At 37.2% G+C, this 23,925-nt stretch overlaps 1 protein-coding gene and 1 non-coding gene across 2 annotated transcripts; both read left to right on the top strand.

Moving 5' to 3' along the window:
- The first annotated feature begins 133 nt into the window (after window positions 1-133).
- LOC131787434 (uncharacterized) lies at window positions 134-10,250 on the top strand. The gene is made up of 12 exons (XR_010716054.1): window positions 134-268; window positions 378-438; window positions 624-705; window positions 2,096-2,387; window positions 2,793-3,101; window positions 3,389-3,849; window positions 3,941-4,028; window positions 5,224-5,380; window positions 5,855-5,918; window positions 6,330-6,607; window positions 7,264-7,438; window positions 8,528-10,250. It is a non-coding gene; the product is annotated as an uncharacterized protein (transcript).
- A 1,200-nt stretch (window positions 10,251-11,450) lies between these two features.
- Window positions 11,451-23,016, top strand: LOC131787435 (uncharacterized). Its single transcript, XM_059104544.2, has 12 exons — window positions 11,451-11,636; window positions 11,739-11,805; window positions 13,929-14,025; window positions 14,519-14,793; window positions 15,468-15,788; window positions 16,825-17,285; window positions 17,775-17,869; window positions 18,550-18,706; window positions 19,066-19,129; window positions 20,453-20,730; window positions 21,076-21,247; window positions 21,788-23,016. Exons 1-12 carry the CDS (start codon window positions 11,595-11,597, stop codon window positions 21,961-21,963), a joined length of 2,205 nt encoding a protein of 734 aa, XP_058960527.2. The 5' UTR covers window positions 11,451-11,594; the 3' UTR covers window positions 21,964-23,016.
- The last annotated feature ends 909 nt before the right edge of the window (window positions 23,017-23,925 follow it).

Genomic DNA, 23,925 nt, shown 5'->3' on the forward strand with positions numbered 1-23,925 from the left:
GAACAAACATTCCAGTATTCTCAAATTTAGTGCCGGTTTGAGCGCTTTGCGATTGGTTGGCGAGAATGACATGCAGCAGGAGAGTGTTCAATAATTCACAGTTAGTTTATTAGAATTTTCCCGCTTAACTGGGAAAATACAACCAAAATTTGTAGTCGAATTCAGCCCTTTTATTAGCTTCTGGTTAGCGGTTGAGGTCCGTAGCCGTTGATTTTAAATGCTGATCATGGTTTGTAAAAGACCCGGTAGAGACGCGAAAATATCTTTGGTAAGAGGCAAATTTTCGTCTTTTGAATTTAACACCACATTATGGTGACAAAGTTGTTTAAATCACTAAATTCGGAAGTGAATTAACTTTTATGTGATCTTTTCTTCAGCTCTTCAGACTGGTGGTTTTACTCAGAGCCGGAGCTCATGAGTACGTCCAAACTCCAAAAGGTAATTTTATTCTGCAGAAAATGAATATAATAAAATAAAGATAAACTTTATGCAGAACTGCAGTTTGTTGTTTTCCAGAAACAAAATGCAAAGACATCTGTTTCATTTTACTTTAGTAATTTTTTTTTAAAATGTGAATACGTTTTTATAAAGTTATTTTGACTTTTGAAATTAACACTTTTTAGCTATTTGCCCTACGCTAACGGTTGTTATTTACTTATCCTCTTTGAAATATTTCACACACAGTTACTCAATACCTTGCTGTGAGTTTGTTGACACTTCAAATACGAGATTCTTCTATTGAGGAATAAGAAATTTCAAAAATTACTTTCGGCAATTAATTTGAATTACCTGCAATGTTTAACGCCTCGTGGTTAAGTGACGATTTACAAATTTTAAAACTTATCTATTTTGTTCGAACTGAGTTCGCGTTCTATCTAGGCAATTTAAAGCTGTAAAAATTTAATGAGAAGCTTCAGATAAGACGAGACCACAGCTAATTGTGGTCCGTATAGCTTTAAACTAATGGTTGAAGTGTTGTAATTTGATCGCGTTATGTGAAGGACTTATAAATGACGTTTTCCTAAATGTGTATAAGAAACAACTAATTTATTAAACAAGTGGTCTGCTTTGTTTAAGAAAATCGTTTGCCTCATCAAGTTCTCTATGCTTCTAGACAAATTGAGACTGGTAATACATATTTTGAGTTTTGCTTTTCTTTATTCGCAGAATGTATTACGATGGCTTCTCTTAAATTGGACTTCTCTTGTCGTAATTACTACATTACACATATAAACGTGTCGACACAAACTGGTTTCAATTCCATTTATTGACATCTGAGCTCTCTTTTCAGTACTTTGAATCTTAATGAGAAGAAAATTTTTTTTAATCACTTTTCTGAGTTTTTGGGATTTTTGGCCGTGAAACCAAAAATAGCTGCAATTTTTATTGAAGTGTATTTGTTTCTTAGTGATAAGACAGTAGCAATATTTTTTTATCTTTTCATTTCGGTCGTTAGAATTGTAGCATGGAGGAAAGTTTTCACTCAAGGGGCAAGAACGGAAGCTTACCAGTCCAGGTGGCTACCAAGGTTACCTAACAAAACACTGTGTGCAGGTGCAATCTCTAGTTCAAGTTAAACAAGAAAAAGATAAAATACTAAATAGAATATGGCAAAGAAACGCAACTTGCTAAGAACCACGGCATAATCTCGGTCCGCGAGGGAGGATGGGTTTTTTTTTAATCAAGAAAGAAAGCGATACAACTTGATATTCCCTGACAAAAGGCCAATAAAAATGAAATACGTAATTGCCAAGGTACATTCCACTGATGACTGTTGTCACCCAAATCCCACCTAAGATCAAGGAACTGGGAATTTGAAATGATACAGACGCGTTCTTATTATTTTAACCTTTTGATTCTGAAGGTATGATAGTTAGTTCTCCCCTCTAAATGGTAAGAATTTCCTTCTAAATCAGTTAATGGATTTAGCGTCTTAGCTCAAGATAACAACCTCTCATCGATAAGTTTGAGTGTTCTCATAACTTTTTACTGGATGGTGTCTGAATACCACAGGGAGAAGAAACATGTAAATCACTTCGGGGAGTTAAAGGGCTTAAACGAAATCTGTAACAAACCTTTTACTGTTTACATTCAGATGGTCTATTACAGCCACATACGATGCCGAAATTCGAATTACCTTCCACGACTTTGACTTGGAATGGAGCAAGACATGTATCCTGTATGATTACGTCACGGTGTCGGAAAAGTGTCTTTCCTCGAAAACCTGGTCGAGTACCTAGGATCTGGGGATAACGTGGATGGATTTTGCGGAATCATGACGCATTCAATGTTACAGCAAGCTGCGGTAAAGTGTTGATAGAATGTAAATCTGATGATTCTATAACAGGAAAAGGATTCAACGCTACCTATGAAGTTATTCCACACAAGTAAGTGGTATCCTTCCACCTCTCCCCCCCTCACCATCATTCTCTATTTTCCAGCCGTATGTATACCTAGTAACTATTTTTGAGAAGTGGTCTAGGTTTAAGGTGACGATGAGGCAGGAAGGGGCGGAGGAGATTTATTTCGAGTTAAAAATGTTACAAGTTTGTATGACTTTCGCCTTCCTGGATTTTAGGCTAATTATCTTACAGCTTTCTAGCTTAGAAATTTCGTTGCTTGGAAAAACCTTTCACTTACTCCCGGACCTCTTTTTCTTTTGTCCTTTCTCTTTTCCTTTCTATATTTCTTTCTTTCTTCCTCCCATCCTCCCATTCTCTGTCTTCCTATCTCAATCCTAATTTTTCTTTATAATTAATTGTATAATGTAATTGTTTATCTACTTTTCACAGAAAAACTGAAATTGTATCATTTTGTCCAGCTGGAACTAGTACTTGTTCATCAAGAAAAAGTATTTACAGAATCTGAAGACGGAAATATCCCATGCCAAGTTGCAGGATCTGTGGACATGCAAACCTGGTCTTATCTCGGTTCTGACCCTGAAAATCTAAATGGATCATTCGACGGACTTCGTATGTTCACCGACGAAGAGGGAGGGCTCTTCATCAAGAACCTTAAGCGAAGTGATACAGGATTTTATAAGTGCTATGTAGAGAACTCCCTGGGAAATCACAGTGCAGTGGTGTACCTGCATGTGAAAGGTGAGTGTCGTTAACGATTTGTTTTTTTGAACTTACAAACCCTCTCCTCTTGTAAGCCTGTACAGGCTAACCTCCATTATAGTACGCATCTCTACACGGTCAATTTGTTTTGTTTAAATTCCGTCATGATTTCATATGTACATTTATTTCAAGGTGAATTCGAAGCAAAAAGCGTTTCGCAGTTTTTCTTTTTTTTATTATCAGTTATGGAGAAAATAACTTGTAAGCACCTAAGGGAGATCTAATTTGTTTTCTCTGTTTTTTTTTTTCCTGTTTTTGTTCCACAGAGAAATGTAACTGTCCCAAAAAGATCTTTGCCAATTGGTACAACATTCCGCCATACATCAAATATAATGGACCAGGACAGAATCCAACCGGATTATTTCCGCATTTCCTCCCACAATTGTTTTCTCATGCTGTGGAAACTGTTCTGAGGTGACGGGCCGTCAGAGATCATCTATGATGTTAAATTCCAAGAAAACCTGGTGGCCATCAAGGATATAAGCAACCTTGAGAGCGTTGATACCATCACGTTTCCTATCAGTGGGAACAAGGATAACCCCTCTTATAAGAATGAGTTTAAATTCTTGCCGCTTATAAGCTCACCGGAGTGGCTTTATCGTTGTTGAAGAACCACCTGGTACTTCTGCTAAAGCTGTGTTTGACTCGGTCGTGTCGGGGTGGCCTGTGCTTGTACTCACCATTTTGATGGCCTTGTTGTCTGGGATAGTTATGTGGGCACTGGTAAGTAATTTTTTTCTGGCCGAAAATGTCATAGTGTTATACTATGAGGATTGACTTTTGTAACCTTCTTTCAATCTATTATAAAAGGATACTAGGTAACAATCCTGAAGAATTTCCGAGGTCATTTATCAAGGGGAGCGGAGAAGGTTTCTGGTGGGCTTTTGTCACAATGACAACTGTGGGGTAAGAACTTTTCACAGTTCAAGTAAACATATTTAGTAATAGTAATGGAACCGAGAGAAGTCAAAGTCGGTCTGTAATCACACGAGTGATTAACAAAATCGGACGAGCACGAAGCGGGAGTCCGATTGTTAATCACGAGTATGATTAGAGACAGAACTGAACGATACAAGTCCGGTCACCAATTAATCATAACCATTTCAATTTCCGAAAAAAAATACACCTAGAACAATATCTTCAGTGGAGACAAAGTCTTCTGTTAAAATTCCTCCATTTTGGAAATTCCCGGGCCAGTTTTTCTTTGGAAGAATGGTTGTTGCTATGGTTATCGTGATCATTACTGTGAGTGGTGGCTTAGCTGAGTAGACTTGTATGATTGGCTGCTTCAACTGTCCGGGTACAGGTATCCGATTACAGCCAACTGTCCGATTACAACTGTACAGAATGATTCAGTAAAAAATGAAGGTGCAAATGCATCAATAATATTTGAGGAATTTGTAATGGTTATGATTAATAATGGTAATAGGACCGAGTGGAGTACAATTCGGTCTGAAATCATACGAGTGATTAACAAAATCGGACTACCGTGAAGCAGGAGTCCGATTCGTTAATCACGGGTACGATACAGACATATTTGGACGACACGAAGTCCTGTTGGCAATTAATCAAAACTATGACAAACTTTCAGAAAGAACATAGATATTAGTTATACGTTTTCGTAAAACAAAAACAACAGTAAACTTGGCGAAATACGAGACAACAGCGCGCGCTCATCACGTGTTAACTGTCCTATTACCCTGTCCAATTGCAAGCATTACGCGTACTCTGTCCTATTAGTGCTCACATCGGGCTAGTGATAACCATCACGTTTTAATATTTTTCTGCAGTTTTGACTAACCTTCCGTTTAGTTATGCTTTCTATGAAGCGCTGAAAAGGAAAAGAAAATTATAGAATAAAAAATTATTGCTCAATGTGAAGCCTCAGTAATTAATGATACATATAAATTTCCTGGGAGGGGGGAAGGAGGCACTGTAGGCATAATTATGTAGGACATTCAACTATGAAATTTATTCTGCGCTTTTCTTGTTGTGTTTGTTGTTGTTAGTAATGTCGCCTTTTCTTTTCTGTTCAGCTCTCTTTTTTTCTTTTTTTATAACATCTCCGTCACATGACTACCATTCGACATTTTTCTTTCAGTTATGGTGATCGATCTCCCCGGGGATTTCTTGCTCGTATATTTGCGATAGTCTGGGTTCTAGTTGGCCTCGTGATCACATCCATTTTCACCGGTGTAGTGACCACCTCTCTAACAGCCATCACACTGAGTACTGATGTCAAACTTTATGGTGCTAAGGTTGGTTTCAGCCAAATCTCAAGCACATATTTTCCAAAGGCCTGGATATGGATTTGTTCCGAGGACCGAGGGAAATTTTGACGCGTTGCCAAAAAAAACTGTTTTGCAACGACTGCAACCGAACTTTGGAATCGATGATGTTATAGTAAACTCAAAACATACATTCTCACAAGAATTTTCCGCCACCCAGGAATTTAGCCTTACAGGAGCTTTAAAAGGAAAGAATCGTTACTCAGACTAGTCTTACATTTCAAGTTGTCGCCAAATATGTTCCTATCGCAAATTCTCTCTTCTCAAAAACCAAACTCTATTTAAACAATATGATTTTGATAATCTCACCCCCTAATTAGAGGCTATACTGGGGTTTGACTGAACTCGTCGGTTTCAATCCAGTATATTTCAAACGCGGCTTAAATTCTAAACATTACATAACTGTTTTCCTTGGAAGTACTGAAAGTTATCTTTATTTTACAGGTTGCAGCAGTGGCCAATTCTACCGAGTACAAGCTGGGTTTGAGCAAAAATGCAATTTTGAAAGGTGAGTTCTTAGAGATGACTTTAAACTGACTCACCACTTTTTTTAAAACTAACAATGATGATAGGTTGATTAAGACGATAATGACAACTTTTTTTTCCTTTTAACATAAAAATTACATGTTGCCGTGTGTCTGCCGTGTAATATTTGTAAGAAGAACACGTGACACTCTAGGCACGGCCGAGTGTGTGGGTATGTGCGGGTGTCCTTAACATATTTTGACGTATCCTGTGATCTATTATCGTACAGACCCACAGCAACAAGGAATCTATTTTTTTTAAATAATAAAAAGCAATATATTGTTCATTTTGATGTCGTCTGTGCGTCTGTCCTCTAATACATAAGTAAGAACCAATCAAAATTCGTAATATATAATTCAGCTTATCGTATAATTATTATTTTTTATTTTAATAGAATTTAATGACCTAGAATCGATCGTTGAACCTCTGAAGAATCGCGAGGACAATTTGAAGGGCGTGCTTGTAGACACTTACGTGGCTGGGGAAATGTCAGAGTTTTCAAGCGATGAGCTTCGAGTCAACAAAATCATCGACCATAATTCTTATTATGGCGTCGTATTTGGAAATGGAGAGTTGACAAAAATTCCAATTCAGGAATGCTTCACTGATTATGTGTTGTCCCATCAGGCGGAGATCTTCGAGATTGTGAAGAAGGGTACTAAACCTATGAGTGTAAGTAGTACAGCCATTTAACATAAAAGGATGGTCGGTCCATCTCACCTAAATCTGATAAGATCGGCTCCTTAAATTCTCAATTACTTAAGTCCAAATCCGTCGCGTTTCATTGTATCTATTTGTTTGAGTTGAGTTCACATGTTCGTCCGATGTTATTTACACAAGTTTTGCAAAATTTTTCTCGTAATGTCCGTTACGGTCTACTACTTCTTCTTAACTAAATTAGATTTACACAAGTTTCATGCGAGAAGAGCAGATAGCTTAGTGTCACTAATTGATTTTCGCGGTCACTCAGTTCCACAAAAAATTGAAATGTCAAAGAAATATAAGTCACCCGACAACAGTTTTTTTCGTAATACTCGTAACTTGATAATTTTATCATAAGACATATTTTTCAAGTGAATTACCTAGGTCATAGCCACCAACATTTTACAAATATATTGACTCATCTCTGTGCCAGTTTTCGATCGTCACTCGCTCCTCCATGTTCACTATTGCCCCTTTCAACACAAACACTCCCCCACTTCATCGAAGGCCCGCAATATTTATGTAGTTTGTTCTTGCCTTGATCAAGCACAAGATAGCTAGAGCATTAATTCGTCTGTTAGCATAAACGAAAACACTCAATGACCAGCTTTAATCTGTTCCATCAGGAGCCCGACGGGAACGCAGCTTTAGAAAACGTTCGTCTGGCTTGTTTGATGCTAATACTCCTCTGTTTCAACGTTCCATGTACACGTGCGTTGGTCTGTTGCTGCTTTTCGGCGACCTGTGGTATTATCTGGGATTACGGTTATATGAGGTATTGGAAGAAGAAAGCTGAAAAGGGTACGAACATTTATTGAAGTCGATCATGTATTTATTTCTTAGGGAGGCGTTTCGTTAAAAGCATGATAGTCTAATATATGGTCGGACACTTCATATATACATAGTTGGACTCATCCGATAGATGGTTCGACACATCCGATAGATGGTCAGACACATCCGTTAGATGGTCGGACACATCCGCTACATGATCAGACACATCCGATACATGATCAGACGCATCCGATTCATGGGTCGGACAAATCCGATACATGGTTGGACACATCCGATAGATGGTCGGACACATCCGATACATGGTCGGACACATCCGATACATGGTCGGACATATCCGATACATGGTCAGAAACATCAGATACATGGCAGACACATCAGTGAAAACTACTGTATACATAGAAGTTAGTAGGACAGTGAAAACTACTGTATACACAGAAGTTAGCGTCTCCTGTCCCTGTATCGTCTCGGTGTTGACAACTCTCAAATGTATTAAAATATAATCCTTTCTAAAATGAAAAACATTTTTTCAACGTGCCTTATGCAACATTGTTTCTTACATTCATCGTAGAAAAAGTCGGGCGCAGCAACACGATGGCACTTACTGATCACTTAAAATTCAATTTTTTCCTCCTTGGAAATCAACTCAAAATTCTTGAATCTTGTAACCGATGTGAAAGAAAATATTTGCTGGCTTGGATCACTACACGGACTGGACTTTTGCGGAAAATTTTCTCTATATATTTTCCCCTTTTTTTTTCCCACGAGTTTTGGGTATGACTCTTGATTTGTTGCTGTGTTCCAGCCGGAACATCTCACAAACATTTACTGCTTTCCACCAGATGAAAACTTCTGTATTGTTTTCGTATTTTAATTTACTCCAAATGTCCAGTTATAAATCATCTACCACTTACAGGTGCCTTTACCACCATGAATGACTCGAAAAGTAAGACGATTTGAGGATGTTAGGATGTATTCCTTGTTAATGTTCTGCCACTCGAGGAGAACATAACAATTTGCATGCTACAATGGCGGTGATACAACGTGTAACACTCAATCCCCACAAATTCAAACCACTCCGCATTTTGTTTCATGTTGCAGAGGAACTCGAGCTGCTTGGTATTCCTGCCTATGAAATGGCGAAAAAGAACCTGGATATGCTAGATGCCTTGATGGAGGAAGTGCAAGACTTCTACGACAACTGGGAGAAGAGAATGGACGAGATTGTGGATAAACATGAGATGCAGCTAAGGCTACAAGCAAAAATGAAGAACTTGGAGGAAAAAGCGACTGAAAAATCGTCTTACGAAAATGAACTTTATATGAGTAGATGAGTTGTTTCACTGTCTCATTCCTCCATTATCACTGTTTCCATGTTTTTGCATTGTTCCACTTTACTTCACACACGTAGCTGAGCAATCATGCTAAAAGTAGTTCATTTACTTCGTAGACTAATCCTGTTTAAACTTGCCGTTAGATTACGAATTAGCTCGATGGAGCGCCACCTCTAACCCTCTTGTACCGAAAGCGAATAAGTGAAAAGCGCCGTATCTAGCCCTAGGAAGGCGATATTAGAAGAGTGCAACTTTTCTTAGAACTGTCTCGAAAAATTATTTCAAATGGTTGTTACTCCGTTCTCTTCCATTTTTACTGACATAACGAAGGGAGCAATGACGATGAAATACTTCCAAACAAAGAGCAACCCAATGCGAAGGAAAAGCCCAGTTTTTGAGAAAAACAAAACAAAACAAAACAAACAAAAGATTCCGAATTACTTTGAAACATTTGAAAACATTTGAAAACATTTGAAAACATTTGAAAACATTTGAAAACATTCGAAAAGATTCAATTTCAATTTCAATACTTCTTAGTCACGATTTTTGCTTAGGAATACGAGGATTTTCAGATTAGCACCGTTCTCAAGTTCACGTTGACCCAAACTGCGTCGCAACGCCTCTGCACTTGATCGAGTAAAATGTGGCATGAGTAATTCAAACGTTCGACATTTGGAATCTTCATTGAGTCGACCTGGCAGTTTACGCGACCTTTCAGATTAAAGGATTACCGTAGAAAGTTACCTGGATTTGGCATGGGAATGACGTTTGAAAGCTAAATCATTCGCATCATTTATTAAATAATATGTCCTTAATAATCAGTGACACTTTTTGCACTTCATTTACGCTAGCGATCAAGTCTCTTCTGAACGATGAGCAAGACGTAGGCTGTACAGTATTGCATAAAGAAGGATACACACACTCCTGCACTCTTGACGATTATTTTTTAATATTTTACAATTTGTGACAGTAAAGTCGTTCAAGATTATCTCAAAAAGGTAGTCTTGTAGGTTAGAGAACGATGTAATGTCTGGTGTCTAAAATTAATCATAATTTGCCGCATTCAACGACATTCTTACTTGTCGCAAAAATTCAAGATAGACATAATTTTGTTATTGTCTACATTCTCGTCGGAGCGTAAAAATATGGACAGGGTTGAGTTTCGTAGAATGCGTCCCAAATTTTTACGTACCTTGTTTATCATGGTGTCCTTTCAAGTTATATATGTGTTAACAATAATTCGTCGCTTCTTGAATTTTCCTAGATTTTTTAATTGTTTGTTTAAGGTTCTTTGAAAGCAGCCCGCTTGGTAAATAAAAAAATTTGTTGTTTCAAAACATTCAAGAACAATATAATTATTTATCCCATTGACTATAAACCGTTCTTACAATCATCCCGTGCATCTTTTCGTTATTTCATCGCTTGCGTCATGCAACAAAAATATGAATCTTCTTAATTCCTAGGTCTACGGCTGCAAAGATTCCCATCGCAAGGTTGTAACGTGTTTCAAAATGTAATGTTTCGCGCTGTTTACATCTGTCATACAAAGCAAATAATAGAATACAAATACAAATTCAACATCAACTGTTTTTGTACCTTACATTAATTTACAAGATACAGAAAAAGATATATTTTATTTAGAGAGTACAGGCTGCACTTAATAATCAGAGGAGCTTCCCTAAATCTATTTGCCTCAATTCTAATCAAAGAACCCGTGCCAACGAAACAAAGATGCAATTTTAGACGAAAACGGCGTTGCATTTCCTAGATTGGACAAGATCGAGAACATTCGGCGGATTTTCGCCATTATTTAATCGAGGAAAGCGGAATTTTCCAAAAGTGCTGTCGTCATGCCGACGTTTTTAATTTTTTTTTCCGGCACACAATTATTGTTATGTTTATTTAACGATTTTGGGGCAAACGTCAAAAGTGAGTACAAACGAAATAAAAGGGACCAGGTTATCTGTTTTCTCATCTCTTTACACTGCAATTGCATGGGTCTAATTAAAGAACGGGTACAAAACGAAACAAAAAAAGGCTGTTATAAAAATAAGTTGCTCTTGTTCGGAACACCTGAAACTGCGGGTTAGTTTTTTTCCCCTCTACAATCTAACAGCGTTTAGATGAATTAAGAATTGACTGTATGAAAATTACCAAGTATAACACAAGTATTTACTTAATCTTTGAGACCGAAAAAGCGTCAGAGGCATATGTTATAGACATTCTCTTAAACCTTTGTATTTATTTTTGTTTTCCTAAGGTAGGCATTTTTCCATAAGTCATAGTATCCTCCAACCGCGATTAAATTTCAATATTTGAAATATATTAAAAAATGTACCTTCATAAATTGCTGTTGGCCAAAAATATTACCTTTAATTCATAAAATTTCATGTAATATTTTAGCGTTTAGTTAAATTCGATTGCATTCGACGACCAGTTTTGTAAGAAGGTGTATGACAGACTTTTTCATTAATTTGTGTTGCGGAGTCATCCTTCTGTTTATATTTAGTCCATATCTTGAGCACGTAGGACCAAAGACATCCTTGACAACGCTTTATTCAAATTCTACTCAAACCCGTTGATGTTTAATTTGTTGTTCAATTAGAGCGAGCTATGATTGGCTGGCGCAAATGACATCCTGTCAGGTGGTAATAAACTATTCATGCACGAAATTTGCATTTGCACAGAATTTCCTCGAATCGACAGCGAAAATTCAAACCGATCTTAAACCGAATGTAGCCTTTAATTCTTCACGTATTTCTGAGACTCAACCGGTCGCCAAAAAAGGGAAGAAATAGAGAAAAAAGGCAAGCCTTTACTTGAGCAAGTTGAACATGCTATGCGAAACTACCTTCGCCTGGATGAAATTCGTTTTGGTCAGTTGCATGGTTTCGACATTTTCCTCCAGTTTAAGCTGAAATTGGAAAATTGCTTTTACCTTCAGGTAACCAATCCTTTCTTGAACCTTTTTTTTGCAGCTTTTGAAGCTAGTATTGGCATTATCTCTGAGCACAGAAGCAGAAAATTACAAGCAAACACTAACAAGTAAGATTCTTTCATTAGTTATATGAAGCATTTTAATGTCGCTATTGAAGTTGGTAATATTCTGTGGTAACGAAACGCCAAGACATATCAGTGAATTGATTATAATTTAGCTGTGTTTTGTTTTAAAGATAATTTTTTTTCAGTGGGAACGATAATGATCATTTTGCAAAGCGATATGGATTGTTTCGCAGTTTATTCGCTGCTTTAATTTGGGAGGGGGAAATGTTTCGAAATGTTACGCAGTACCATTATCAGCCAAATAATAATTATCAGAGTCAAATTATCCACAATGCTATAAGCACTACTAAAAACAGCTTAAAGGCCCTCGACACTTCCATTCAACTGTTATCACCATAACTGAAGCCACAATTCATGAGCAAGGAATAGAGAATGTTTCTAGACATTTTTCCACCTTCTTTAAGAAGAACGAAGTCCTCTCTGCTACTAAAATTTTACTCATAAAAGTTTCACAAACACAAAAAAGATCTCAAATTTTTGCAGTGTTTTTATTACTCTGTGCAAACGGAAATATATGTTTTCTTCGAATCTTGGTAAAATGTAAACGGAATTGAATAGATCGCGCAACTTGTTGTGAAACACAACTTTGTAACATTCAATATTTATTTGGCCTGCAGAAGAGAGAAGATGAAATTCTACAGTGGATAAATTATAAATTTGTCCCCGAAAAAATTAATTGCTGTGATCATTTAGATCTATATTATCTGACACGAAATTTATCATAAGTTACCTTAAAACTAAGAAAAAAAAAACCAAAGATGAGTTATCTTAGGAAACGAAAACATTTATAAGAAAATGATGAATTATTTTCTCGTCTTGCCGCAAGAACTCGTTGAAAAAGGCCATGACATGACATCTGTTTGTTTCCGGGGCTCAATTATTGGTGGAAAAGTTGCAGCAGGTGTTGCAAGCTGAGTATAATATACGAACGAAAATAGCTAGAGTAATTTATTTTAGAAGTTGCAAGAAAAAAGTTTTGGTCATTCGATCTTTACTGGTAAAGAAGTAAATAGAAGATATTGTGGGGATGACGTTGAAATTCGACAAAGATGTATCGTATGTACGATATATCGTTCAAATTTGGGGGAAAATACTAAGACTTTTTTTCGTCCGACACTTTTTCGAAACTGTTGTATGTTAATTTACCCTAATGACTTAAGATTGGTAAGTTAGGGTGGCGATATGCTGGAAACGTCTAAACTTTGATGAAGTCAAAAGCGACCAAGCAAAATTAATTGATCAATTTCGCAAAAGCCCTCATCTTGATCTGATCTCCGTTATTTCAGCGAGCATTAGCTTAAGTTTACCAAGACTTCTTTGTAAAATATTGTGAAACTGAACTTGCGTGATAAGGCCAAAAAATTCGCTAATTCAAAACGGCATTGTGACAGTTGGCTGTTTTGAGTCTCTTTCTGAGATCACCGGCTGAGGACTAAGCGTTTTATTATGAATAGCATGCAGGAGTTTCGGGATTAAAGATGGCTAGTCTTAAAAAAAATCTCGATTATAAAAAGAAGAGAAGTTTCTGTTAAGAATTTCCCGAAATAGCTCCTCGACCAGAATTGATCTCCAAGTAAAAAAGTGAGTAATTCATCCGTGGCCTTCCCGCCCTTGAACAACACAAAGTGTCTTGATTTCACATTTTGGTTTCGTAAAAGACATTTAGGCCAAGAAGCGTACCAGATTTGAAACACACATGCAGAGCTAGTGCTTTACTCGTCAAGTTTTCTAATTTAAACACGCCCTAGTTTCCTTAACGGTCGTCCGTGATTTTCTGTAAGTCTCTAGCGTCAAGTCCTGTCTCTTTCGCATTATTTAGTTTGAACTACATGGTTCTGCTCTCAAAGCACCATGGAGGACAAAATGAAAGCCCTTTATGGCAACTGCAGGAATGACTTGCGTTAATGCACAGGTTAAATTTCTTCTGCAAACAATAGCACGTGCATTGTTCTAGCTTTGATTTATCGTTGCTTATTCTATTTTCTGTTAATGGGGTTGTCTCATACGCCTGCTGGATTGTAATAAGGTGGCGTGAAAAGATGACCATGTATGCATCTTTGGATAACTTATATTTTTTTTAAAAAATCTTGCTTTTTCAACACCAGGCACATGTGGAAAGGAGGATATCAAACTATCCGATGCAAAAGGAAACTTCACAAACCCCGGAGGATATGAAGGGTATCCGAACGACACAAAATGCATGTAGGTTAATTGATGCACCTTTATTTTCTATAATCTATGAATATGTTCTTTATTCGTGTATATATTCACTTTGCTCAACTTCCTCCACTGCCCATCGTACTTTGCACCATCAAAGGCCAGATTTTTGCTTGCAACTCGCTCATTTTTGCGGATTGCTCCCAATTTTTAGAAAAGAGAGAAGATGTAAAAAGGAAAAAAATTTACCCTTGCATTAGGACGGGCGTCCATAGTTTAAACTGTAACTATGAATATCAATGGAAAAAGATTTACATAGGTTCACTCTAATTAAAATGCTTTATTCTTGGTCTGTTTTTCATCATTATCCTTATCACTACCATCGACACTATCCTTATCTTTATAGCTATCGTCATCATCATCCTTAATTTAATTATTATTATCATTATTGTTTTTAATACCATTATCATCATTCCATTTTAATTTATGGAAAGAAATTCATCAAAAAGGTTTCGTTTTGTTGTGCTTTTTGTTTCAGTTGGATCATAGAACCAGGTTATATCTCGAAAATTACAGTCACATTCCATGACTTTGACTTGGAGCCTAGTAAGACATGTACACACTATGATTCCGTCAGAGTATTAGACAAATGCAATAAATCAAAAACTTGGGAAATCATCGAAGTAAAATGTGGAAGCAGGACAAAGTTTGACATCACATCTCGATGCGAAAGAATGAAAATAGAGTTCAAGTCTGATGATTCAGAAACAAGGAGGGGATTCAACGCTACCTATGTGGTTCAACGACAGCCTCGTAAGTCTAAACAGTCAGCCCTTAAACCCATTCTACGAACTTAGCAATGCACAAAACCACAGTCCTTGATTCTGAATTACTCACGAACGAAATATCCATTGATATTTCCTTCTTCTTTCATTTGTTTCCTCTCTGTTTTCCCTGTTTTTTTTTCCTCGTCTTCCTTGCCAAAATTGCTCCTCCCTCTCTCTCCCTCTCCCCCTTCGTCCGTCTCTCATCTTTTCTCCCTTCGTTACTCTGCTCCTCCCTTCCTTTAATAATAATAATAATAATAATAGAAAATAATCATCATCATTTATTAAAAGCATATCCTATTAAAAAGATGTGTCTCTTCATCTGTGAAAGCCCTACAAAGGTCTTACAAGGAAGACAAAGCACGCGCTTTCAAAAATGTTTTCCCTGAAGTCCGAGCATTTTCTATTCCTCCATCCTCTACACCTTCATTCCTCCGTTCACCTTCTTAGAGCAAAGAAACTACTTCGTGAGAATAGATTCCACGCTATTTCGAGGACTTAGCGCCGTTTTACTTGCTGAAGTATAAATGTATATACTACACTATTATGAACTCTAAACAATCATGGAAAATCACATGGCTGTAGGATTTTTACAAGATTCCATTGGAAATAACATCGTTGTGTTATACTTATTAGTTGTTTTGTTATTTTATATCACAGAGGCGCCGGAAATAACATCGTTCTGCATTGAGGGAAAAAAAAACTGCTCAACAGAGATGGAGGCTGAAGAGTTTAGTACCCTGTTATTAACTTGTAAAGCTTCTGCATCTCCTCAGCCAGTATTCAATTGGACGTACCTTGGTACGAACGAATCGAATCCCGAAGGATTTCTAAATAGAACCGAGAACCGCATTATAGATTTTCGTAACGGAACTCTTAAGATCAAAGATTTGAATAGAGGTGACACTGGCTTCTATGAATGCCACGCCGATAACAATGTCGGTCAACCTAACAGTGCAGTAATGCATCTTCGCGTAAAAGGTGAGACAAAAACGCTGATTCTTTACCAGAAAGATAAGTCTTCTTATTCAACAAATTTCTTTCACTTCGAGAGAACGACAGCTATCACCAAATCAACCCTTTAACTCGCTCAACCCTTTAAAACCCATCATTAATCAAGACATCATTTTTCCTTACAACACTGGTACAATATCAAGCAGAAAAGTGGTGAGAATAGAGAAAGATATTCATTTGGGGAATTACCAGTCGATTCAATACCGAACTCTCCGAATTAGCATGATAAGATTGTATGGCAGAAAGCAGGGAGAATCAGTACCACCAGTCTCCTTTAGCTCGACTAAACTGCATCTACCACACTGAAACAAAACAAAACAAAAAAATATAACAGAGCACATCTTTCCAAAATTCAACTATGTTGTAAAGTCTCGCCTATCATTGAACATTCCATACTGAAACATTTAAAATTTCACCCTTTTAAGACTAAAAATTGTGCAATATGCATAGCGCCAGGATAAGAGCACTCGACTTCCTTCCTTATGCCGCCTGTGCCTTAGCCCTTTTTACTTTGCAGGTTAAAGGAGGCAAATTTTTTCAAAACACTCTTACCTTTGGGCGATCTCCGGTAATTATAGTGCGCCAGTGTGCATAGACATAATCCTATAGAGTGATAAACCTAACCCTAGATTGGACCCAGTTTTCCAGTTAATTGATTCTTCCAAATACGTCGAACACTCTCTTTAAGGAAACCCGTCACCCCGAGATTTCCATAACTAAGGTTATTATTCAGCTAAACGGGACTTTAGCGGATTGTTCCTACCAGAATATTGATGTAACCTCTACAGATACTGTGGGAACTCTATGATATGATGTTTACACTAACTTTGCTATATCTAGAGTTTCAACCTAATTTAAACATTGGTGTTAATGAACGCTTTCTTATTCTCAAACTCGCAAAATTCAATTGGAATGTTTTTCGCCCTCTGGATTTTTCCTGACTTTGTTTTTTTCTTTGTCTATTTCTTTGTCTATTTCTTTGTCTGTTTGTTTATCTTCTCAGAGAAATGCAAATGCCCCAAGCGTATCATTGCTAATTGGTACGACATCCCACCCTACATACAAGACAATGGACCTGGTCGAGAACCTTCCGGACTATTTCCGCTGCTTCTTAAAGAAATTGTACCGCTTTGCTGTGGGAACTGTTCCGAGGGTGATGGACCATCGGAGATCATTTACCACGAAAAACGTCAACCAAACCTCGTGCGAATAAAATCACTCGATAACCTTGACAAGGAAGACACAATAACGTTTCCTATCAGCGGGAAGAAGGATGAAAGAAATTATCAGAATGATTTTAGGTTCATGCCATTGATTAGTTCACCTGGAGTGGCTTTTATTGTTGTTGATGAACCGCCTGGTTCTTCTGCTAACGCCGTATTCAACTCTGTACTGTCTGGGTGGCCTGTGCTCCTTCTCACTATGTTAATGGCCTTACTGTCTGGCATAATCATGTGGGGACTGGTGAGTAAAATTTGATCCAATCATTTTATTATTCTCGGAAGCCATATTTATTGCCGAATCCCGGTTTAAATATTTACGAAGGAGTCTTTAGAGTTGTTACTCGTTAGAGTATAATTACAAGCTCTCATAAAGTCTAAAATATGCATAAGCTAATTTCTCTCTCGCCAAGGTATAATAATAATGATAATAAGTCTTTGATTTTAAGATAAACTGCTTACAGCAAAAGTGTAAGTTAACATTGATTGAGACGTGAAAAGCGATTGAAACTATACTAAATAACCCTTATTAGACCTAATTTCATCTATTTCAAGATGACAGAAACTGGAAAAGACATCTATTTATGTCTATACGTTAAAAGCCTCCAGTTATAATCCATGGAAGAATGTTTGACGGAAACTGGAGTTTAGTAGTGTCGGTTCTTCCCGCATCTTTCATTAATTAGTTCATAGTAATCATCTTCGTCGCTCTGATGTTCTCATCTTTTCAAAGGACACATGGTATAATCCCGATGAATTTCCGAGGTCATTTATCAAAGGAAGTGGAGAAGGCTTTTGGTGGGCTTTTGTGACCATGACAACCGTAGGGTGAGTGTAGTCGTAGAATACAGAAAATGTTCCACGTGTATGACCGAATCCTCGTACTCAGTTTCTGTATTCTGTATCTCCTATCCGAGCTTCATGTTGGGGGCTGTTTTGTGATATTGACTTCTGCATGTTTGATATGAAAACTATGTTCCTTCGGTTTGGAGGTATAATTCTATGAGTTATTAAGAAGCTTGAGAAAACAACTTTGTAGTCAGAATGATTTTAGGGCTTCCAAAATACGATCTATGTCTATGCAGTTTGAGGATCGCTTCAATGGCTGGTGCTATTGTGATGTGTAAATGTCTTAATGATCTGGCACCTGGCTATTTGTTGAACAAACTTTGCACTCGATCCACTATTTCATCAAGTAGAACTGCTGCCGGTGAGCGTGCCTTTAATTATCGTGATGTAATAAACATGAAACAACCTGAAAAAGGACTTGAAACAAAAAGTAGGCACCAAACAGACCCTTCCTTACATTCAGGGTGTTATGAAGGCACTAAACAGGAGTGTCGAAACGTTGGGTCAATGAATTGTAACTTCTCGGTTACACTCATTAAATCTTTAAACCAGAGTAGTATCAAATCATGTCAGACACCAAAAGTTTTAAGAAACGTCGAATAGATAAATTAGTGAGTAATCGAATCTCAACTGATTTCCGTTCTCTCGTTTTCTTTCAGTTATGGTGATCGATCCCCTCGGGGTTTTGTGGCTCGCATCTTCGCAATAATCTGGGTTTTAGTTGGCCTCGTTATCACGTCCATTTTCACTGGTGTTGTGACTACCTCTCTGACAGCCATCACACTGAGTACTGACGTCAAACTCTATGGAACTAAGGTGGGTTTATTCTGCCCTCAATTAAAACTGTTCCCCTTTAAAAGACGTCACCTAAAGCAGTTTGCTCATAGACGAAAAAAATAGTCGATCATGAACTTGACATTCAGAATCTTATCGAATGTTTCAGGCCATATTAGAACCTAGTTTATGTAACGTTACTCTCTCTAATAGTTCAGCGGTAGGTCAACTGACTGAAAAAGCTTGTACAATTAACTGGGTAACTTCACATTTTACCTCTTTCATTTAATTACCAATTATTTTTTGTACCGGTGGTGGGAATTTCTTATGCCGTGTTTTATACTCACCATGGACGTTTTAAAAACAATATATTATTTGAATTATTTTTATGGTCATTTCAGATCGCAGCAGTGGTAAATTCAACCGAGTACCGGCTTGGACTGAACAAAAATGCTAAAATGCAAAGTATGTGTTTAGTTATATAGAGAATAATAGATGGGTGTGCGTAGATATGGAATTTCTCTTCAAGTGTGAGCGCAGCGAACGAGTGAGGTGTCGAGTTGAACACGAGAAGAGAAATTCCATATCTGCAAGCAACCATGTATTATTTTATTAATCATATAAACACAATAGCCCTTTACTGACTTTCAGGTAAACGGCGAAAATCGGTCAGTGGCAAATCCTCCAGTTGTCGATTTTAATTCTCAACCGAGAGAAATGCTAACACCAAAGCCACTGAATACGTAACTTTCGGTTTTTCTTCTTGTATATTGGTTTTCTTCCCTTTCTAGGAAAGTTTGAACCTCACTGTCTGTCAGCGATACGGATTTTTTAGTGTTTTAGCCGCCATAATTTGAGAAAGCTCCAACAAACAACTTGTATTGAGAATCGTGAAGGCTTTGCCGTTCATTGATCAACCTGACCGAGTGGCGCCAAAGGCGAGTGACGTGTCAGCAGCTGATTGGCTATATCAACGCACGTGAAAAAATACGATATTTTTTCACGTGTGTTGTTACGGCTTTTCTCAGAGCCGGAAATCCCTGTATAACACCGCAGTTTATGTGATAAATCATATTCTGCTATAGATTAAACTATTGGAACAAGAGTGCTTCTTGTGAATCATGGGCTAGTCGGCATGTACATTTCAGTCTGTACCAGAGTCAGTCATCATTATCGTAGGTACAACAGTGGAGGCGATTTTCTATTCATTATATTCACTTGAGGACCCAGCAAAAATATGTTCATCTTGATGACAGAGCGAAGTCGACTTCTAAAACGCGGGCTGACAAATTAAAAACTTTGTTGTGATAGAGCGACCTTGTTCGAAATTCTGAAACTTTTCTTGAGGTCTGTGAAGTGACTGACATAACTTCTCCTTACAATGTCAATACAATATCAATACAATATCAATACAATATCAATACAATATCAATACAATGTTAATACAATATCCAGCGGACAAGCCATGAGAATAGAGATTAATATCAACTGGACGATTATTTGTTGGTCCAGTACCAAATTCTCTAAACCAACATTATGAAAATTTTAAAGCAGATATTAAGGAGAATTACTGATAAAATCATGTGCGTGAAAGGGTTAAAGTTTTTGTCTCCTGTATCTTTACATTCTTCAATATCCAGAAGGGCATTTTGTAAAAAAGTTCTTCAGTATATAAACGATTTGTTATCACAATTACATGGAGTATTTAGGAACTGAGCAATGTTTGAAAACTCAATTTGAATTACGCCTTTAACTGAGTATCTACGTTATGCAATTATGTTCTCACAGGTTTCGATACCTTGCAGTCAATTGTGGAACCTCTGAAGAATCGAAAGGATGACTTAAAGGGCGTGTTAGTTGATACGTACGTCGCTGGAGAAATGAAGGAATTTTCCAGTGAAGAGCTCCGGGTGAATAAGATTATTGACCACAACTCATACTATGGTGTGGTATTTGGAGAGGGACTGCTATCTGCAAAGAATTTCCAAGTCTGCATCGAGGATTATTTTCTTTCCAGACAAGCTGATATCTTTCAGATAGTGAAGGACAATACGAACCCTATGAAGGTGAGGTCTCAGTAGTTTAAGTCAATCTTTCGAAATGTAATCACCATTTTTCAATTATAGGTATAGTGTAGTTTATTTACTTCAACTTATTCTATAATTTATCAAATGGCCACCCTCCCTTCTGCTAAATTTTGACCACATTCATGCAATGAATCCGGTCTAATTGACTGTAGTTGGAAACTGTGAAAACAGATTTTAGCTGAGTATGAGATCTCGCACTCTTTCTTTAAATTAATTTGCATGATAGCACAGTCATTGCATATTTTAATTTGGAGCGAGCCTCTCGTGAAAGTGACTAAATAATTAAAATCTTGGCCTGCATAAACTTGCCTTTCCTTCTCATAGGAACCAAAAGAAAGCGCGGCAGTGGAGCGCTCGTCTGGTTTGTTTGATGCCGAGTCTCCCCTATTTCGAAACGCCATCTACTCGTGCATTGGTTTGCTGCTGTTTTTCACGTCTTGTGGCATTATTTGGGATTACGGTTACATGAGACATTGGAAGAAAAAGGCTGAGATGGGTGAGTCTAGCTAATGTTTTTACAGATTATGTAAATAATTTGTAGAGATATTATGCAATATGATGCAACTTTCATTTGTGTCTAAGGTTATACCCCTTCCAGCCACCTCAGAGGATGTTCTTCCATAATAGATTCCAAAATATTGCACCCTTCTCGAGATGAGTTGGTATTGGAACTGTTTTTCATATATTTAAGATCATAAAAACTGTTTATATTGTCTTGATAAATGATAATGCAATCATTGTAGACTTTCCTTTTCACCAATTACTGTTTTTCATATATTTAAGATCATAAAAACTGTTTATATTGTCTTGATAAATGATGATGCAATCATTTTAGACTTTGCTTTTCACCAGTTTTCCAGCTCTTTAATGAATTAAAAACCAGACAATATTTTTTGAATGGGTTTTTTTACGTGTGTTCATCCCGTATCTCAGTTGTGTTTATTGCGTACTGTAACGAATGAATGAAACGCGGCAGTTATGTAGTCTCCATTTATCTTCTTTGATGATAACAACCATTTTGCATTGTCGTTTATAGATGAACTTGAGCTTCTTGGAGGACCTGGGTACGAAATGGCCAAGAGGAACCTAGACATGATGGATTCACTGATGCAGGAAGTTCAAGAATTTTATGACAACTGGACGAAGAGACTAGACGAAATCACAGAGAAACACGACGAGGAGCAGAGGTTACAGAGTAAACTGAAGAAATGAAAATAAATTGCACTTCTTGTAGAGGAACGATGTAATTTCGAGAAGTTGATAAAATCTTTAGCACAAATGGTTAGTAAGTGAAGTCATAGTAAGAGAATACATGTAGCATACCATTAACTAGTCCTAGTATGTCATTTCATCGATGGATATCGCATGTGGCACAGTATGTGAGTGTGTTTAGTCTAACCTGCCTTCAATGACTGCCTTCACGTCTCTACAACGAAAATTTAATTCTGCACCATTGTTGTTCTTGAAAGACGTGATAGTTGTAAACCTGTTTCATTAAGCGTGAAAGCTTGCTAGTGAGCTGGGACGAGTCCACTTAGGCGCCCTAAGGGAGGTTGCAATTAAAGAGAGGTGGCTTTAGGTAAATGTAGATTTAAGTGAATTTTGAAGTGTGCAAGATCCATCGAGAGCAATTGCAAAGAAAAACTCTTTGATTGGTTTGTAGCATCCACCTAAATTGGTAACTGGTCATTGACTGCTCAATGAGAGAGTGATCCAAAGTAACCGCGATCGTTTGGTTGATAAATGACCGGTTTCCGCTCGGTGGGTAATCATTGACTGTTCGGAGATCTTTCATTGACCATGGCAAGCCAAAGTACTTGTCGAGAACCCTTTAACACCCCCTCCCCCCTCATCCATCCCCCTTCTATTGGAACAACGTTTGCTTGGATAACTTTTGATATGGTCTCACTAGGAGATTTTTTGTAAGGCATAAATCCACTTGCACGTAGTAATGATGTACACAGTAACTTTTATCGAAGCAATTTAAATGAAACAGGAGGATTAACCCCATGCTATCGCGTATAAATACAGTTTTGATGTGATTTCCGCTACGATTCAACATAAAGCGGGATTTTTCTTTCCAATATTCATCACTGACAGACTGTATACAAGCTTACCTGATGTTAAGTTGTTGATGTTAACAAGAAAATCTGAACCGATAAGTAAGGCAAGACTTCTTATCTTTTCCGAACGAAACCCAAGCCTTTGACTTTATATGTAAGTACTGAGCCTATTAAAATTAAAGTTGGAGTGTAACAAAACAAAGACCAGTCCACTCTCGTTTCCTACAGTTTTCTATATCAGTGTGAAACAGTTCGGTGGCGCTAAATGTCGACTGCGCTCCAATTTCAATATTTTATTGGATTCGTCTGACAGTGATGATTTTTCTCATGCAGTGAGTAATCAATTTACTATCACTGTATGCTTTTTGTTATTTAATTTCATTTTATTTAGCTGGATCTGCCGTTACGTAGCTATAGTCACAATAGATAATTGAATAATTCCATCTCGTTTACGTCTCGACTACAAATGAATGTGGATAGTGTTTTATACATTTTATGGACATGAGCATACATCCACGCGTAGTTAATAGAGATGTCTGGATAGGAGAGCCGGCAGAAAGCTAAGATGAAAAAACGGTGCTTCAGCATATATATATATATATCTATATATATATATACATATATATATATATATATATATATATATATATATATATTGGGAACACCCTGACAATTCACTCACTTGCGTCTGTTTGCTCGTACTATAACTAAAACTATCTGTCGGGTTTCCAACCAATCATCTCCATAATGATCCAAGGTAGAGCAATTTTCAATTGAGTTTCGAAAGTGATCCTGGAAAGCTTTGGTTTTTTGCTTTACATCTCTTTGTGATTGGTCCATATAACGTGCACCATCGTCTCAAACAATTAAATGTAAAACTAAAACCAATACCAACTTGGTCACTCAAGTTTTCCCGCGCTTTAAACAGGTTTGTTTTTACTTTGAGTTCTCATTGATTAACGATGATGTTGACCTTTGCATTCTTTTGATTAGTAGATGAGGTAGCTTCGGTTTTGGTTTCTTGGCCCTCAAATGAAAATTGCTCTTATTTTAGATAATGATTAACATAAGGATAAAGCCTCTCATTCCGTTAATTCCAAAGGCTGAACTT

This window comes from Pocillopora verrucosa, chromosome 13 (assembly GCF_036669915.1).
Source record: "Pocillopora verrucosa isolate sample1 chromosome 13, ASM3666991v2, whole genome shotgun sequence".
Classification (NCBI taxonomy): Eukaryota; Metazoa; Cnidaria; class Anthozoa; order Scleractinia; family Pocilloporidae; genus Pocillopora; species Pocillopora verrucosa.